The 19,638-nt window shown below is 49.0% G+C and overlaps 1 protein-coding gene and 1 long non-coding RNA gene across 2 annotated transcripts in view; both read left to right on the top strand.

Annotated features, from left to right (window-relative positions):
- Nucleotides 1-1,957: 1,957 nt before the first annotated feature.
- LOC144339976 (uncharacterized) overlaps nucleotides 1,958-19,638 on the top strand; it is a 69,664-nt gene continuing 51,983 nt past the window's right edge. The window contains exons 1-2 of the long non-coding RNA XR_013415626.1: nucleotides 1,958-2,317; nucleotides 6,038-6,129. This is a non-coding gene — a long non-coding RNA (uncharacterized LOC144339976). The remainder of the gene's footprint in view (nucleotides 2,318-6,037; nucleotides 6,130-19,638) is intronic.
- LOC144340117 (solute carrier family 23 member 1-like) overlaps nucleotides 9,646-19,638 on the top strand; it is a 30,011-nt gene continuing 20,018 nt past the window's right edge. Inside the window, exons 1-2 of the mRNA XM_077997897.1 lie at nucleotides 9,646-9,687; nucleotides 14,633-14,790. Coding sequence (XP_077854023.1) covers nucleotides 9,646-9,687; nucleotides 14,633-14,790 — 200 coding nt within the window. The remainder of the gene's footprint in view (nucleotides 9,688-14,632; nucleotides 14,791-19,638) is intronic.

The raw sequence follows: 19,638 nt of genomic DNA, 5'->3' as shown, positions 1-19,638 counted from the left end.
ATTACAGACGTGAGCCACTGTGCCTGGTTGTCTGAATTTCTTAATCTATAAATAAAGATGTGAATGCCAGGTGTGTCATGAAGATGAAATAAAACAGTCCATGTAAAGGCAGAGCACAGTGTACAAAGCCGTGTTCAGTAACAGTCAGTGACTTAGCGGCTTTTGACTGTCTCTTCATCTTGGTTTTTCTGTCACAGCCCGAGCCTCATCTGTCTTCCTCTTCAAACCTCTTTTGAATTCAAATATCTAAGACAGGTCTCCTCAATCAACTTGGAAAGTGTATTTTGCCAAGGTTAAGAACGTGCCTGTGACATAGCCTCAGGAGGTCCTGAGGACATGTACCCAAGGTGGTTTTATACATTTTAGGGGGACATGGTGGGGGGTGTGACGGGTTCCAGGTCATAGGGGATAGATAAGAGACAAAAGTTGCTTTGTTTTGAGTCCTTGATCAGCCTTTCACTGAATACATAATTTAGTTTGGCTCAGTGAGTCCACATTTTTTTTTTCTTTTTTGAGACAGAGCCTTGCTCTGTTGCCCAGGCTGGAGTACAGTGGAACAATCTCAGCTCACTGCAATCTCCGCCTCCAGGGTTCCAGCAATTCTCCTGCCTCAGCCTCCCAAGTAGCTGGGACTACAGGTGTGCGGTTCCACATCCAACTAATTTTTTATTTTTAGCATAGATGGAGTTTTGCTGTGTTGGCCAGGCTGGTCTCGAACTTCTGACCTCAAATGATCCACCAGCCTGGGCCACCTAAAGTGTTGGGATTACAGGTGTGAACCCAGCCAGAATCTGCATTTTTACATAAATGATAGGGCAGAGGAAGCAATCAGACATGCATTTGTCTCCAGTGAGCAGAGGGATGACTTTCTGTCCCACATCTATGAAGATGAGACATCAGTTCATACTGCTAGGGTGAAATTCCACAGAGCTGTCTTAGGGTAAAGATCTTGAGGTCCACTAGGAGTTTCCTTGTAGGCAAATTGCGAGTGAGGTATGCAGCGTTTTTATCTTTGCAGCTATCTTATTTAGGAAACACATGGGAGGCAGGTTTGCCCGAGGCGGTGCCCAGCTTGACTTTGTCCTTGGCTTAGTGATTTGGGGGTACCAAGATTTCTTTTCCTTCCACAATCTCATCGTCATGTTCTTTGGGGCTTCCTTTTGGACCAAATCCCATTGACTTTTATGTGGGTCCTGCCATGTGCTTCCTGAGCCTTGGGAGCCAGTGCCACCCTTTCCAGAACATTCTGCCACCATGAGGAGCTGGTATTTGCTTGCTTTGGACTTCATGAAGTGGGGTTTGATCAAGAGCTTTTGAGGAGGGGCTTTCAAGTGTTCTGTGCAGAATCAGCGAAACTACACCTTCCTGGACTTCTCTCTTTAGAAGGCAGATTATCAGGTGTTTCTGGGTCTTTGGGAAACAAGCACAAAGGGTTGGAAGCATTTGTCTCTCAGGCTCTCACCTGAGCCTTGTGAGGCCTTTGCCGTACCCATGAGCCTTAGCGGCTGTGGCCAGGACAAGGAGTAATCTTCCTTGTTAATCATCTCATTAGGCATCGCAGGGGTCAGGCTGTTCCAGCTATTTTGCAACGATTTCCATTCAGCTCAACCAGTCACAAGGAATCAGCTTTGAAAATGGAAAAGTCTCTATTTTCCAGCCAGATCCCCCTCTTTTTCTGTCCCCTCGAACCTGGTTTCCAGAAAGTGCTCTTCTGCCACACCCTGATGGGCTGTCCTCCGCTTGGTTTCCTGAGTGCTGTGGGGGATCATTAACTCCTCTGCAGCTACCAAAACTTATGAAACATTTCCTGCAACCGAATGCACCTTGGTTCCCTGCAGGACAGGCTGGAACGGCAGCCTGTTAGAGATGAGCAGGCAGGTAGGAGCTGGAGGCCCCTCCCTCCTGGGGGCTGCCTGGGCAGTCCCAGGACCCGCCCTCGGTGCAGAGTTGTGCCTAGAGAAGTTAATCTCCGTCTCCTGCGGGAGTGTGTGTGTGTGTGTGTGTGTGTGTGTGTGTGTGTGTGTGTGTGTGTGTGTGTAGAGTTGTGCCTAGAGAAGTTAATCTCCGTCTCCTGCGGGAGAGAGTGTGTGTGTGTGTGTGTGTGTGTGTGTGTGTGTGTGTGTAGAGTTGTGCCTAGAGAAGTTAATCTCCGTCTCCTGCGGGAGAGTGTGTGTGTGTGTGTGTGTGTGTGTGTGTGTGTGTGTGCGTGTGTGTGTGTGTGTCTTCCCTGCCCTGCTTCCCCAGAGGAAGCCAGAAGGAGAAGACCCCAGTTGCCATGAACTCTGCCGTCACCAGCCTTGAGCACTCCACTTCCTCGGTGAGGCCCGGTGGGAGACAGAGGGAGAGAAAGATGGGGAGCCGCAATAAGGGCTGGGGGGAGGTCCTACTGCCCTGAACAGGGGAGCAGCGAGAAGGGATGGGGGGAGGTCCTACTGCCCTGAACAGGGGAGCAGGAAGAAGGGCTGGGGGGAGGTCCTACTGCCCTGAACAGGGGAGCAGCGAGAAGGGATGGGGGGAGGTCCTACTGCCCTGAACAGGGGAGCAGCGAGAAGGGCTGGGGGGAGGTCCTACTGCCCTGAACAGGGGAGCAGCGAGAAGGGATGGGGGGAGGTCCTACTGCCCTGAACAGGGGAGCAGCGAGAAGGGATGGGGGGAGGTCCTACTGCCCTGAACAGGGGAGCAGCGAGAAGGGCTGGGGGGAGGTCCTACTGCCCTGAACAGGGGAGCAGCGAGAAGGGCTGGGGGGAGGTCCTACTGCCCTGAACAGGGGAGCAGCGAGAAGGGCTGGGGGGAGGTCCTACTGCCCTGAACAGGGGAGCAGCGAGAAGGGCTGGGGGGAGGTCCTACTGCCCTGAACAGGGGAGCAGCGAGAAGGGCTGGTGGGAGGTCCTACTGCCCTGAACAGGGGAGCAGCGAGAAGGGCTGCGGGAGGTCCTACTGCCCTGACTCTTTCTTAGTGCTAAGGCCTAGCCTCATGCTTTAGATCAGATGAGACCTGGGCAGCACTCCCTCCCCACCTCCAGCCTTAGTGCCCCTTAGTGTCACCTGTGGTTACCGTCACAACAGACACAGAATCTGCCCCGAATAAACAGTAAATTACAAAAGAGGGGGGAAGATTTGGAAGATTGGATTTCCTGGCAATCCCGGCAGCTGATCCTGTTTGCAACATCCTAATGCACGGGGTAGATCTGTTGAATCTGAAGGCCTGTTTTCCAGGTTGCATTTCAGTTTCTCTTTTCAGAAGCTTTTTCTGAATGGAAGCAAAGTGAGAGAGAGAAAGAAGTCACTTTTCTCGAGCAGCCAGTATGCCCTAAGCACTTTCTGAACTTTATTTTATTCCAAACAAGCCAATGGAAACAGGCACTTCTGTTCCCATTTTACAGATGAGAGACCTGAGGCCCAGAGAAGTCAAGTCACAGTGACACACCTGATGGTCTCTCTAGCTGGGCCCTGAGCCCTGGTCCCACCACCCCCTCTAACTTATTTTGGCCACCTGAACATAACAGGGTGGACTAGGGGGAGACCCTCTGTTCTTGCCAATACCTGCTGCACGGGCCAGTTCTGCAGCCCTAATCAGGCCCCGCCCAGATGTCTGGGGACAGGGACCACCCACGATCCGGGCTGGGCTCTCAGGCTTCCCTGAAGCCTGGCCGCAGTCCCCTGCCTGCTGCTGGTCAGCCTTCCAGCAAAGAGCCACACACATTCTCTTCTGAGAAAGTGTAGGAGGCACCAAAGAACTCACGTCACTCAGCGGAGGTGCCACTAGCTCTTGGGAGCCAAAAACAACCCCTAAACAACGACACGAAAACTTGGGAAATGAGTTGATTCCATTTTCTGGAGACTATTGTGTGTTCCCACATTTTTGGCTTCCCTGAGGCAACCTTGAGAGTGGGGGTTCTGGGCACCTATCCCTCTCCTCCTCAGCGGCCTTTCTTCCTGCTGTTTTTCTCACAGCCTCAGATCAGCACCCAGATGACAAAGTCACCGTTCTGAGATGCTGCTGGTTTTTGGGAGCACATGGCTCTGCTGGAACCTCCTAGAGTTATAAACTGGGGGAAGGCAGCTTCCCGACCCTGAAAGCTTATGACCCAGCTAGGCAAAAGCAGGAAGAGGCGGCATCTAAAACATATCTCTGATACAAGGGAGAAAATGGTACAGGATGCACCAGAGATAAAGGCCACAGGCAGTTGGGGAATCAGGAAAGGTGATGGGGCAGGAACTTGAGCTCCTCCAAGGAGGCCGCGAGTACAAGAAGCAGGTGGTGGAGATGGAGGGGGGCCCGGGGTGAGCAAAGGCACTGAGGCAGGACCATGGAGGCCACACTCGGAGAAACCCAGACAAGCCCACTGGCGAGAGCCAGGTGAATGGGAGTGTTAGGAAATGAGGAAACGGGCCCAGGTCAGGTGAGCCTTGGAGGCTGGAAAGAAGGAAAGGCTGTATGGGGTATAGATGGTGTCAGACGGGGAAAGGCATTCACCTTCCCCCAAGGAATCCCCCGCCTTGTTATTACTGCTCTCTGCACATCTCTGCTGCCTCCTGCTCTGCTAGTCTGTCCCTGGGAGCTGGAGGACTGTCCCTGTATGCCCAGGGCAACACCTGCAGGTGACAGCCCTCGACTCCACTTGTCCCTGTGTGAAACCTTCCTCCTCTGGTGGACCTCAGACAAGCCTTGTAACCTCAGTGAGCCTCAATCTCCTCATCTGTCAGAGGAAAGCAATGAGATGGTGGTGAGACTTAAATGAGATTTTTTTTTTTTTTTTCTCCTGAGACAGAGTCTTGCTCTGTCTGGAGTGCAGTGGCGCCATCTCGGCTCACTGCAACCTCCGCCTCCAGGGTTCAAGCGATTCTCCTGCCTCAGCCTCCCAAGTAGCTGAGATTACAGGCCCGCACCACCACGCCAGGCTAATTTTTGTATTTTTAGTAGAGATGGGGTTTCACCATGTTGGCCAGGCTGGTCTCGAGCTCCTGACCATAAATGATCCACCTGCCTTGGCCTCCCAAAGTGCTGGGATTACAGGCGTGAGCCACTGTGCCCAGCCTAAGCAAGATGTGTTGGAAACTCTTGGTAAACTGCAAAATACTATAAAATGCCAAACCTCAATCAGGATGCCTCTTTTGATCAAGTCTTATGGTGAAATTTACAATCCATGCATTGAGTTGACAGCCTCTGAAACTAGGCCTCATAAAATTTAGAAAATAGGCCTCATATAGAAAAAATTAACACCAGGTGGCTCTGGATAGGGTCCCACCCTGCCTCAATAAGGTCCCACCCTGATAGGGTCCCACCCTGCCAATTCCGGGAAACAACCTCATGGGGTCCCACCCTGCCAATTCCGGGGGTCCCACCCTGCCTCGAAGTTCCCGGAATCAGCAACTCCAAGAAAAAACCTCATAAGGTCCTGCTCTAACCAATTAGCATAAGACAACTTGCTCAGGCCATAGACAGACCCAATTACCACGCGCCTAAAGCTCAAGGTCCTGCTCTAACCAATTAGCATAAGACAACTTGCTCAGGCCATAGACAGACCCAATTACCACGCGCCTAAAGCTTTATTTGAATTTCGCGCCTTAAGCTGTGTTTGAACTTGTATTTGCCTATATAAACAGCCTGTAACAAGCAGTCGGGGTCCCAGGGCCAACTTAGAACTTGGGACCCTAGCGCGCTAGTAATAAATAACTCTCTGCTGTGAATCTCGTGTCGGTGATCCTTCGCGGCGACCCCTGCCCAGGAAGGAATCGACAGTTCGGTTCCAACACCTCCTCCAACCAGAAGAGGAGGTTGTGGCTCATAGTCTCATACCATTCTCGATGTCAGGCAGCGCTCTGTGAAGAATTCATTCTTCCTCCAAAAAGGGGCTTGCAAGCTTGCTTCTGCTGCTGTGTGAGCCACAGGCACAGACTTCTCCCAGCAAGGGATTCTCTGGGATTAAAAAGTACTTCATATATATATATATATATGCACACACACATATACACACACACGTGTGTATGTATATATGTATGTATATTTTGATTTTTTTTTTTTTTTTTCTGCTAGAGACAGATTTTCCCTATGATGCCAGACTGGCCTCAAACTCCTGGGCTCAGAAGATCCTCCCACCTTGGCCTTTCAAAGCACTGAAATTACAGGTATGAGCCACTGTGCCTGGCCTACCCGTATTCTGATATGCTCTGAGGTGAGGCATCTCCTGCTCTAAGCTATCTCTGGGCTGTTCCTTGTTTCTGTGAATGTCTTTAAGCCCTTCCTCACCGACACACAGGACTCTTAGCATCCTGTATCCCTGCTGTTCGTTTCTATGTCCCCCTCTTTGCCTAGATGACTTGAGGAAGTTTACAACAAAAGGCGTATTTACAAACAATTAGGCGAATAACATAGAGATCAACAACCAAGCACACAGAAAGGAGAAGAAAATGAGTATGTTCGGAGAAGGGCTGGGCTTCTCAGAATACTGAGCTCAAAGTATTCTCCCAGGCTCTGAGCTTTCCACCAGTTCTGGCTGGTGGGCTTCTTGGTCACACTGTCTTCACAAGGGAAGGACAAGTTGTTCTCAGGGAAGGCAAGATTTCTCCCGGTTCTATGTTCTAATTTTTTTTTTTTCATGTGGACCCTCAGGATCCATTTCCCAGAAAACTGTTTTAAAGCAGATGCAGAAGTGGCTGCCACGACCTTCCAATGGTCCACGTTGCTATAGACAGACCTTAGATAGATTCAGAGATCATCAGACTGTGAACAGTCTTTGACACTGGCTCCTGCTCTGCTGGGGAAAAAAAGACAAGTAGGTTAGAGCCCACATTTTTTCCCCATCACGCTGTCTCCCTCGCCTTCACCTTCCTGAGAATTCCCAGAGGTCCTGGGAGAGGGTGCGATGTGAGCCTGCTGGCAGGACACACACAGCTGGAGCGGCCACGGCCCTGTGAGCCCATTCACGGGTACACGCAAGTGGATGGCACACATGTTGCACACATGCTAGCCTGCAGGCATCCTTATGACCAGATTCTAGAGGGGGAGACTGAGGCTGGGAGAGGCGATGGCAGGTGCTTATGGTTGCTGAGCCGGGGGGTGACAGAATCACATTGGCTCAACTGCTGCTGCTCTTCTCTGACTTGCCTGTTCAAAACCCATCCGTCAATCACTCCATCTCCCTCTCCCCCTCCTCTTTCCTCAACAGTGAATTTTCTCGCTGTTCCTCGTGGATCCCTCCACACATTCACTGAAACCTCAGCATAAGCACTCAGGACCCAGAGCTCCCTCCAGGCTACCTTTGGCTCAGCTTTGACCACTTTAGGAAAATCAGATTTCTTCCACGTGCAACCTGTGTTCCAAGCAGCCTCAGTACATCCTTTTTTCCCTAGAAGTCTAAAGAGAGTAGGCATGATGTTTCGGAAGAGTTCCAACCAGCTAAAGTTAGAGATTTATTTTAAAAAATCAGTTAGAAAAATTCTCCATAGTCATTGGTTTGTACATTTGTTCATTCGTTTCATCGGTGCCAAGAGCACTATGTGCTAGGGATGGAGGTAGAGAAGTTATGGGACTATACAGTCTTTTGGGTGAGGGATCATAGGATTATGATATGAGTGTTTGGGGCTATGGTAAACATGCTCATGATTCCGTAGGAGTCCCTGAGGAAGGGCAGACTTTCTCTAGTCTGAGGCTGGCTGCGGTGGAGTCAGGGAGGGCTTCCTGGAGTAGGTGAGCAGTCCCTAAACAGATGAGCTGAAGCAAAACTCTTACATAAATGTTTTAGGACCTAGTGTTAGGAGATGAATGAGCAAATGCTGATTTGTGCTGAGAACTAAATGATCCTGCAGACTGAACCAGAGCCAGATCAGTAGACCCCCATATCAGGATCCTGGACCTTAGCCCTGGGTTCTCCTTGGTGTGCAGTGCCAGGCGTCCTCCATTCCTGCCATAGGACTTCGCAGCAGTATACTGGGAAGGAATTAGGATGAGCATTTGCCAGTGCTAGGCCCCCATGGAGAGGGACTGGTTTCCTTTATCTCCACACAGGACAGGGTGCCACCCACTCCACCCACCTCCCCATCCTTTCCAACCAGTTCCATCCCAAAGTTAGGGCTTCCTTGGGGGGACCAATACTCTTACAATAGTGGTTCTTAACTGGGGGCAGTTTGACCCCCAGGGGATATTTGGCAGTGTCGAGGCATTTTTGGTTGTCAGATGTTGGGGGAGGGAGTGCTACTGGCATCTCATGGGTAAGGCCAGGATGCTGCTTAGCATAATGTCACACACAGGACAGCGCCCATGCCACCACACACACAACACAACAAAGAATCGTCCAGTCCAAAACATCAATAGTGTCAAGAGGCTGAGAAACTCTGTCTTAGAATATAATGTTTCCTTAGCAGAGTGCTCTCCTGGAGATGGTAGGGGATGACTGCCCAGTTCTTCTGGTGGCTTGCTTGCCTCTTTCCACATCAAAGTTAGTGGTAACCCCCACCCCCATCTCATCTCCTGCTGCTGCTTCTGCAGAGCAGAGCTGCTGATCCATTTAGGTGCAAGAAGCACGGCGCCCAGGACCCGTGAAAATGCCCTCATTTCTTTTAAAACCGGAAGGAAAATATGCACTTTAAGGTCAAATAAAAGGTTTTAATATATTAATATAGGCCAGGTGCAGTGGCTCATGCCTGTAATCCCAGCACTTTGGGAGGCCAAGGTGGGCAGATCACCTGAGGTCAGGAGTTCGAGACCAGCCTGGCCAACATGGTGAAACCCCATCTCTACTAAAAATACTACACACACACACACACACACACACACACACACACACACACACACACACACATATATTCATCTTTACACCAATGTAGTCCCCAAATATAATTTATTTTATTGTATTTTTGAGACAGGGTCTTGGTCTGTTGCCCAGGCTGGAGTAGAGTACAGTGGCACAGTCATGGCATACTGCAGCCTCAACTCCTGGGCTCAAGTGATCCTCCTACCTCTGAGGATAGTAGTAGCTGAGACTACTGGTGTGCACCACCACACCTGGCTAATTTTTGTATATTTTGTAGAGATGGGGTCTTGCCATGTTGCCCAGGCTGGTCTTGAACTCCTGAGCTCAAGTGATCTGCCCTTCTCAGCCTCCCAAAGTGCTGGGATTACAGGAGTGAGCCTTGATGCCCAGCTTCCAAATACAATTTTAAATATGTTTTCTATGGAGGAAGGGGCCCACAGAGTCCAAGTGCTCAGTGCCTGTGAGCATCATAATGTGGCCCTGCTCCGGAAGTTGTTCTCTGAGGCTGAGCTGATGTAAAGGGTATGTGGGCAGGGACCTGGGCATTGGAGTGGATGACCTCGACATTCTCTTTGGAACTGTCTCCATGAGAAGCCCATGCTATCCTCAGGCTGTGTCATTGTAGAGACCTGCCCTCTGTGATCTGGCTGGGGACTAGCACCCTGCAGAAACACATCACATAGAGTGACCTGATCTTCATATTGGCAGCCTTACCACCTTCTGGCCATACCAGAGACAATGCTGTCATGTTCTTCTCACTCATGACCAAATGCTCAAATGGTGGCCCTAAGCGCATGTGCAAGGCCCTTTGAACATGTGGAAATATGGAAGCTCAGAGTAATTAGACCCGATAATATTGATGGGGTGATTACATTGTTCCAGGCGCTAGGCGATGTGCTCATGCTCCAATTTGATTTTCTCATCCATCTATGAGGTAGGTGCTATTGACGTTTCTTTTATATAGATCAGAAAACTGAGACAGAAATATAAGGAAGGGGCCCGATTAGTAATTTATCCCACCAATAAGTCGGAGGGAAGGTCTATAACTCAAAGTTAATTTTGGTTAAGCCGAGAGGAATGCAAGTTGGCTATCATTCTGTATGCGTGGCGCTCATTTACAGTGTTACATTCATTCATTTCATCTACACTGAGCACAGGGACTTCACTAGAAGCTGGGATGAATGAGAAGAGAGAAACAATCCATGCATGCTGGAAACTGACATTTCAGCAGAAGGGATGGGTAAGGAAACCACCCATTACGATAAACATGTTGTGAGGAGGGCTTTGGCAGATGGAAACACTGGTCCATGTGGGAAAACTACCCGTTTTCTGATCTTGGAGTTGGCCCCATCTCCTCTCCCACAAAGCTGCTTCTCTGCCAAGGCATCGGGTAAGGCGCCCACTCCCCTCGTGTGGCCCCAGACTTCCTATGCTGCAGATCATAGCATAGGAAGCCACTGCTCTTTTGAGTCTGCACCTAAAATCCCGAGCTGGCCCACAGTTGTCCCCGTCCGACTGCCTCTTGCGTTTTGAAGGCCGTCTGTCCGGTTGAAATCAGGAAGTCCACTTGATCCCTCTTGAAATGCCCAGAGGTGTCCTTTTCTTGTTCCCAGCAGAGGGGTGATGTTGTACTCAGCTCCCAACCTGTGGCCAAGGCAGGAGGACGGATAGGCAGCCTGGGAGTCCCGCAGCAGCCGCCTGGTCTATGGCATCTTGGACATCCTGCCATGTTATCTCTGTATCTTCTTGGGGATCCAGAAAATTCCTCCTGAAGAGGCTCTGCCTCAAAAACCACATCAACACATAGTCAGGTCAAATGAAGTTGTTGACCTCTCGTAGGAACTCAAAGCTCCTCCAGCCTCTCTCTCCATGGGTGTTGGGAGGGGTGTGGAGGATTAGAGGAGGATTTTCCCTCCTACTGCATTGACTGGCCATATCCAAGACTGGCTGGGCCATTGTTCTCCTAGGTGGGTTCACTGGGCTGGTTAAAGGCCCAGTTCTCTTGGAGGAGGTGAGAGGTACCAGGCCAGTTCTCCTTCTTTAGAGCAAGCCCTGTGGATGATAACTTCTCTTCCAATTTCAGCTTCCATGAAAATGCCTGGTGGCCAGGCAAGGTGGCTCATGCCTTAATCCTAGCACTTTGGGAGGCCAAGGCAGGAAGATCACTTGAGATCAGGAGTTTGAGACCAACCTGGTCAACATGGTGAAAATACAAAAATTAGTTGGGTGCAGTGGCTTGTGCCTGTAATCCCAGCTACTCAGGAGGCTGAAGTAGGAGAATTGCTTGAACCTGGGAGGCAGAGGTTGCAGTGAGCCGAAATTGTGCTACTGCACTGCAGCCTGGGCAACAGAGTAAGACTGTCTCAATAAATAAATAAATAAATAAATAAATAAATAAATAAATAAAAGGCCAGGCGCAGTGGCTCATACCTGTAATCCCAGCACTTTGTGGGGTCGAGGTGGGCAGATCACTTGAGGTCAGGAGTTCGAGACCAGCCTGGCCAACATGGTGAAACCCCCTCTCTACTAAAAATACAAAAATTAGCCAGGTGTGATGGTGGGTGCCTGTAATCCCAGCTACTCAGGAAGTTAAGGCAGGGGAATTGCTTGAACCCAGGAGGTGGAGGTTGCAGTGAGCCAAGATCTCGCCATTGCACTACAGCCTGGGTGACAGAATGAGACTCTGTCTCAAAAAAAGAAAGAAAAGAAATTGCCTGTACGATCAAGAGATTTATTTGCTAATGAGGGGTAGTTGGCCCTGTCTGTAAGGGTGGTTATAGCTAGTGCTTCTGGGCAGGCTATGAGATGGGCAATCTAACACTGGTGGATTCTTGGCCTGGAGAATATTATGGTCTGCATTGAATTCGTGGGTAGCAGGTCCAAGAACCTCTATGAGAGACTATGAAGGACTGTAGGAACAATGGCAAGGATTGTCAAAGTGCCCCTACAACACGTAGGCACCTATTCTCTGAAGCTCCCCCACCCCCTTATCTCATCTTCCCCAAGGGGGCAGCCAATTTTTAGATGACCACAATTTGTCTGCTGAATCTGCTGGGTTAACCAGAGAAAGAATGCAAGTGGGAGACTTGGTCTTTTAGTGAGTTCAAGGTCTCCCCTTCCTCCTACACACGTTGCATCCTATCCCCTTATTCTACTGCCAAAGAGCAGCGCTGATCACATTGGGCAGATTATTTCAGGGGATTAACTATGACTGGTTAAATGGCCTCTGAGACAGTTGAAGTGGTAACAGGAGCTGGAACTGCTCCCTTAAAGAAGGCCTGGCCGTTTCTCTTCTGCTTTTCTTTTATGACACCTTCCACCCATATGGCTGGAGAGACATGGGGCTTGGGCTTCCCAGGTGGACTGGCCCAGGTTTCTTCTGGGGTCCCAGGCCTGTCTCACTATAGACGGTGGGCAAAACACTCATGTGCTCTCTCCCTCTGGCTCGGAGGAGAGGGTGTGGTCCTTGGTCCTGTTGGGTTCCCACATTCTGAGACTCAGCTTTGCTTGGAGGTGAGTGGGGATTGCAAAAGCAGGCCTGTGCCATGTATGGATATTTTTTAGGTTTAATTTTTTAAAGACAAATCAACCTTCCTGTGGTCTAATTTAGCTCACACTGAGGTTTGGATCAGAGCCCCAACTAAATAAGAACATCCTGATTTGCCTTGCTTTGCCTTCTTTGTGTGCAGATTTTGCTCTGTGTTGTGTGGAGCAGGAGTGGTTGGGACAAGGATCAGGTGTTCTGGGCCTAATTCCTCCTAACAGCACTGGATGGGAACTCTGTGTAGAGCAATGCCTTACAGCCAGCCCTTCCTTCCTTCCTTCCTTCCTTCCTTCCTTCCTTCCTTCCTTCCTTCCTTCCTTCCTTCCTTCCTTCCTCCCTTCCTCCCTCCCTCCTTTCCTCCCTCCCTTCCTCCCTTCCTTCCTCCCTTCCTCTCTTCCCTTCCCTTCTTCCTCCTCCTCCTTCCTTCTGTCCATCTCATTCCTTACTTCCATCTCCTTCCTTACTTCCATCTCCTTCCCTCCCTCCTTCCCTTCTCTCCCTTCCTCTCTCTTTCCTTCTTTTGTTTTCTTTCCCTTTTTTCCATCTCTCCCTGTTTCTTCTCCTTTCCTCTCTTTTTATCCCTCCCTCCTTTTCCTCCTTCCTTCCTTTTCTTCCTTCTTTCTGTCCTTCCTTCTCTTCTTTCATTTTTTTATCTTGACTAACCCAGCACCTAACTTTTATAAACCAAACCTACATCTGCTGGCTTGATTTATGCTGTATTCTTAGGGGATGAGGTGGAGAGCCAATACTCTTGGGTAAACATGCAGTGGGACATTGGCTGCTCCTGCAGATGCCAAATCAGAGTGATTCTACCAGCACCAGGAACATGAGACCCTGGAAATGCTGGCCTCAGGTATCAGAGAGCCAGTTGCATCGAAGTGAAGGAGAGAAGCAAGTGGCTTCACATGTCTGTTCTCAGAATGTTTGGCTCAGTGGCCAGATATGTGTGGGGACTGGAGCCATATATTGGCCAGTTAGCGTGGCTCAGAACAAAACTGACAACAGCCCACAAATGTCCCCCTAGACCCGGCCAACTTTTCAACTCTGGGGCTACAGTGTGTGAGATAGAGGCTGCATTAGTCTATTTTCACACTGCTATAAAGATACTACCTGAGGCTGGGTAATTTATAAAACAAAGAAATTTAGTTGACTTACAGTTCTTCATGGCTAGGGAGGCCTCGGGAAACTTACAATCATGGCAGAAGGGAAAGCAGGCATGTCTTACATGGTAGCAGGCAAAACAGAGAGAGTGAAAAGCCCAGTGAACTGCCATTGATTGATTGATTGATTGATTGAGCCTCACTCTGGCCCAGGCTGGAGTGCAGTGGCTCAATCTTGGCTCACTGCAACCTCTGCCTCCCAGGTTCAAGCAATTCTCCTGCCTCAGCCTCCTGAGTAGCTGGGATTACAGGCACCTGCCACCATGCCTGGCTAATTTTTGCATTTTTAGTATAGATGGGGTTTCACCATGTTGGCCAGGCTGGTCTTGAACTCCTGACCTCAGGTGATCTGCCTGCCTCGGCCTCCCAAAGTGCTGGGATTACAGGCATGAGCCACTGTGCTGGGATGGGAGACTTCCATTTATAAAACCATCCAATCTCATGAGAACTCACTCACTATCACGAGAACAGCATGGAGGAAACCGCCCCCATGATCCAATCACCTCCTCCCGGGTCCCTCCCTTGACAGAAGAGGATTATGAGGATTACAGTTCTAGGTGAGATTTGGGTGGGGATACAAAGCCTAACCATCAGTGGCCCATTTCTGTGTTGATTGCTTGCCCTATATCTATCAATCAATTGGTCAATCTGACATCTATATTTAATTTACCTTCTTTATAGCTAAGGCTGCCTGCTATGGGCTCAGCCCTACCCTGAGCTCTGGGTCTAACTCTGTCCTGTCCAGTGAAACTCCAATAGCCTTTGGCCAATGGCTGCAAGCTCATGCTCAGGCTCTCCTTGTAGATGGTCTGCTCTCACAGTGGGCCTTGTTTAATAATGAGCCTCTTGCCTTGCTCTGAAGGCCCTGTCTTGGTTCCTGTTATCCCCTCCTATGCTTGCCTCCCTGCCTTGGTTTCCTCCCCAGGATATGAGTTCCTGGAGCCAGGGCCCTGATCCCGAGGCCAGTCCCTATGGCTGGGTCCCTGCTTCTCACCACCAGGCCTTCCTCATTCCCCCTGCTTGCCTTGTCTTTGCTTGTCACTCATGGTCAGGTGACTCTCAGAGCAGTGGGAAAGGCACCCCTGGTAATGTTGGGCACTGTCTGGTTTGGATTATGAGAATGGAGCTGGAGGCCACAGCATCACACGCCCGCTCCTCTCACTCTCTGCCCACAGCACTTCCTCACAGCCCTGGGGGGCCTCGTGGCGGTGCCACTCATCCTGGCCAAGGTCGTGTGCCTGCAGCACGATGTCCTGACACAGGGCTACCTCATCAGCACCATTTTCTTCATCTCCGGCATCTGCATGCTCCTGCAAGTGTTTTTAGGGGTCAGGTAGGTAAAATGGTTCCCCACGGGTTCTGACTTTTACCTGCCAGGGTGCCAGCAAGGCTTTCTTGGCTCATGGCTGGAGAGACAGTTGGGAAGCTGGTGTGGCATAAGGGAGGGTGCACAGGGTTAGGAGACAGAGCCTGGGTTCAGGTTTCAGCTCCATCACTTACTCTCCACATTGGCTAGGATCCTTGATAGGAAGTAACACAAATCCAGATCAGCTTGGGCATAAATGTATGCTTTATTAACTGATAAGGTGGAAACAAGAGAAACGCAGGGGTGTGTCCAAGCCTCAGGAACACGATGAACCAGGGACTAAAATGCTGCCGGGATCCTCTCTGTCTCTTGACTCTGCTCAGGCCTGCCCTTAATATTTACAAGACACCCGGCACAAGTACAGATGGAGACCCACATACTCCGTGTCTAAATATTGGAAAGTTATAAACCAAGCTGACAAACTCTGAAATAAAACATGGTCTCATCATTCTACCTGAAAGGCCAGGTTTGAACTTAGAATCTTCTGCCCAGTTGGATCTCTGCTTTGGAGCCTGGCAACATGGTGAGGACCAGTCCTCAGCCTGCAGCCTCCCAGTTCTCTCTCCACTTCAAGCTTTACTCCAAATCACAAATGGTCTCCTGTGTATGGATGTGGACACCCCAACCTGCACATCCAACTTCTTTTCTCGCCTCCATGACAACAGACTTCCCAAATAACTGCCCTCAAACAGCTGGCCCATGGCCATCTTTGGGGCGTGTGCACCTGTATCATTGCCTGCCCTCAGCAGTGTCTACGGAAGACACACAAGCAGCCTCTGGAAGAGGCTCAGGGCCATTTGGGCACAGAATTTCGGGGACTCAAAGGGGAGAGGGACACAGACCTCAGGTTAGCACATCCCCTTGGCCCTGCAGACTCCTCCCTGAGAAGCTAGAGTGGACCCTTTAAGGCACTGGGCTAAGTGCAGGAGGCTCTCTTCTGGCTGGAGGGCAGGACCGTCTCTTCATTACTCTGCCGGCGCCTGGTCTTCTTACTTGCAGACAGCCTTCCTGCACGTGTGCGTTAGTCAGGGTTCTCAGAGAAGCAGAGCCAATAGGATATATAGAGATATATGAAGAGGAGATTTATTACAGGAATTGGCTCACACAGTCATGGAGGCCAAAGTCCTGCTACTTGCAATCTGCTACTTGCGAGCTGGAGAACCAGGAAAGCTGGTGGTTCAGGCTGAGTCCAAAGGACTGAATGTTGAGGTCAGGGTAGGGTAGGCCAGTATTGTAAGTTTCAGTCTGAGTCTGAAGGCCTGAGAGTACCAGTGTCTGAGGGCAGGAGAAGATGGCTGTCCCAGCTCAGGAAGAGAGCAAGAGAATCCAGTCTTTCTCTGAGTTTTGTTCTATTTGGGTCCTCAGTGGATTGGATGATTCCCACCGCATTGGTGATCTTCTTTACTCACTTCACCAATTCGAATGATAATCTCTTCCAGAGACACCCTCACAGACACACCCTGCAATATGTTACCAGCCATCTGGGCAGCCCTTAGCCTGGTGAAGTTGACCCATAAATTCAACCATCACAACGTGACTGCAGGCAGCACTCCTAGACATCCTCCTACTTACCACCCAAAAGCAAGTGAGGGCTGCTCTGGCTAGTCTCACGTTGTAAAATTCCAGGAGAGCTCTGTTGCCCAGCCCTGGAGCTGCCTGGGCAACAAATATGGCAACTCCCATTCGGGAAGATTTCCCAGTAAAGCAGAGTAGAGGAATTCTGCTCTGGGTAGACAAGACAGCAGACACTCACTGTGGTTTGGGACCTGTGCAATGCAGCTAATGAGTCTATGTGCCTCTGTTCCCTTACAGAATCATTGAGATGCTCAATTGGTATAATCAGTGGAATCCCTTTTTTAAAATAAAAAAAATCAAGTCCTCGTGTTCATATGTGGGCTGCTAAAATTAGCCCGAGTAAAATGGAGCTCTATTACTCTGGCCTGGACAAAATTGTGAAGCCAGGAAATGTGTCTTTGGAGACCATTCCTTCCTCATTTCCACACATCCTCTTTTTTCACGCTCCCCATTACCATTCCCTACCCCATTGTGATTCCCTAGAACCTCACACAATGGCTTTTTTGGGTTACCACCTTCTTGGGAAATTTCTTTGTAGGTCCTCTAGATCTTTCTCATTCTCCTCCCTCCCTGCAAACCTGTTAGTCCGGTGTTCCTTCCCTTATGTTTATTTAGCATCCAGTCCAAAGAGAGTTTTGCACAACCTGAAGCTTAGACGGTTTTTGGTGTCCCCTTTAAGAAAAAGAACAGAAAATTACAAATATAAAATTGTGCACAAAAGAAAATATTTATTTAGATTTAAGAAAGTAATTACAATAAATTACAGGTGTTAAAAAACAGATAAATACTACAAATGTCACACATTTCAGAAAATAGCATGACATATTTATTATTTAACCATCTGACAGTCACCTATGATACTTTTTCCCTCTACATTTTATGGTTTCATCTCTTCAATGACCTCATTTTGCATAAAAAAAGGAAAGATAACTCAGTCATTCCTCTAGGATGGGTTAGTCCAAGTTTATTTGTTATTACTGCTAGCTGGGATGCCTCATTATGACTTTCCATGCAGACTGTGGTACTGCTATAGACTTGTGCCTTACAAACACAGGAGTTCTGATAAACTTTATTGGACCTGATTCCTATCAAAAAATGTTTAAATGCGTAGTGAATTCATAAGTTTATATGCTGCATTCCTAAGTATGTTCCTGATAGGAGAAAATGTCCACTTTTGCCTAGACATCAATAACAACCAATTCTCTGGCAATTTTGCATATCTGATGATTGTCAAGTTTTCCACAGATAGCTTCTGGCTCCATACATTTCAAACCTTGTTGGTCATCCACTATCTGCATACATCAAGTGCCAGTTGCTAGAGGACATATTCACATCCTAATGTGGCCTCTGGTCCTGCACCATCATGTCATGACATCGGGTGAACTAGCCCAGCGGGTGTTAGGAGAATTGCTGGAAACTGATTATACCAAGAAGGCTAGCAATAAATTCCTTATACATAGGTGGGTCAGTGATCTGCAACTGCATTAATATATCCCACTACATTCTAACTAGATTTATCCTGACTCGACTCCCCCTTAGCCAAGTCCCATGGCCTTTCAAATGCCATCTGAGCCATGGTTTAGAGTTAGGGAGATCAAAGTGGACAGGGACAGCTGTTGAAGTCAATGGCGACTGTAACCTTTTGCTTATACAGATTTTACAAAGGCATATGGTTAGTGAACACACTGCAAGACTCCTATCTGGGCTTTGGAAGGAACTGATGATTGTCAAGTTTTCTACAGATAGCTTCTGGCTCCATACATTTCAAACCTTGTTGGTCATCCACTGTCTGCATACATCAAGTGCCAGGTGCTAGAGGACATATTCACATCCTAAAGTGGCCTCTGGTCCTGCACCATCATGTCATGACATCGGGTGAACTGGCCCAGCGGGTGTAATTCCACTTTACACAGTGATGGGAGGGGCCCATCACTGTAATTCCACTTTCTATCTGATCTGCGCCAAGCCTGTGCTCTGGGGTTGCAAAGGAAAATGGAAAACATTCCCCACAATGTGCTTCTGCCTATCTTAAGAGAAAATGACTCGGCAGGAACAATGAATACGCAATTAGTCTTAATTATCTGAATCAAAGCTACAGAAGTGTAGACGGAGGTTGGCTAGTTATTTCCAAAGATGGAATCTAGGCAGCATCTGGAAGAAAATGTTCATTCCTAGGATGGTCTTTTTGTCTAAATCAAATCAAAAGTACTTCCCAAAGTACTTCCTTTGCAAGTCATTTCCAGGAGACCTAACAGTGCTTAAGCTCTCCCTTTGTTCTGTAGAGGATGGGAGGCCAGTGCCTCCCTCTTGCACAGGTGACTTCCCTTCCCCCTCTTCCTCCTTTGTCACTATCTCTGTGAGCCAAGATGCCTTCCAAGGGTTCACTCTGGTCTATCAGGCCCCTAAAATCCAGACCCCTCCCTTCCAGGATTAGCCCCACAATGTAAGATGTTGCAGTAGCAGTGGAGAGGCCTTGTAACTCCCTGTGGAGATACCCAGGAGCCCCCACGCCAGCCCCCGCCCCATGAAGAATTACAAACACAAAGCTATTGTGAATGGGGCAGCCCCTCACCCAAACCTGAGGTGATGTTAATTTTGATTATGGAAAAGCTTCACATTTGGAAACTAGAGGGCTGAATTCTAGCTCTGTGCTGTGGGAACTTGGATGAGTCATAAACCCTCTTTAAGGCTCCAGTTCCTCATCTGCAAATTAAACAAGATGAACTAGGTAGTATCAAAAAGTCCCTTCCATCTCTAATATTGTGGACACCTCTGATGTTGACAGAGAAATTGACCAAGTGTCCTATTTCTTTCCTTCTTTTTCATTTTTTTTTGAGACAGAGTCTTGCTCTGTCACCCAGGCTGTAGTGCAGTGGCACCATCTCGGCTCACTGCAACCTCTGCCCCCTAGGTTCAAGCAATTCTCCTGCCTCAGCCTCCCTAGTAGCTGGGATTGCAGGTGTGTGCCACCACACCCAGCTAATTTTTGTATTTTTAGTGGAGACGGGGTTTTGTCATTTTTGGCCAGGCTGGTCTCAAACTCCTGACCTTAGAGAATCCGCCCACCTTGGCCTCCCAAAGTGCTGGGATTACAGGCGTGAGCCACCCCGCCTGGCCAAGTGTCCTATTTCAACTGAATCATCAGGACTGAAAAGGCCTATGGGGCTAGCCTTCTGGTAAGTTCTGTGAAAAGCACAAACTAATCAGAAATTAGGGTTCAAGGAATTTATACCCTAATTA

This window comes from Macaca mulatta, chromosome 3 (assembly GCF_049350105.2).
Source record: "Macaca mulatta isolate MMU2019108-1 chromosome 3, T2T-MMU8v2.0, whole genome shotgun sequence".
NCBI lineage: Eukaryota > Metazoa > Chordata > Mammalia > Primates > Cercopithecidae > Macaca > Macaca mulatta.
The sequence above is the reverse complement of the archived record's forward strand: the minus strand, read 5'-3'. Positions and strand labels throughout refer to the sequence as shown.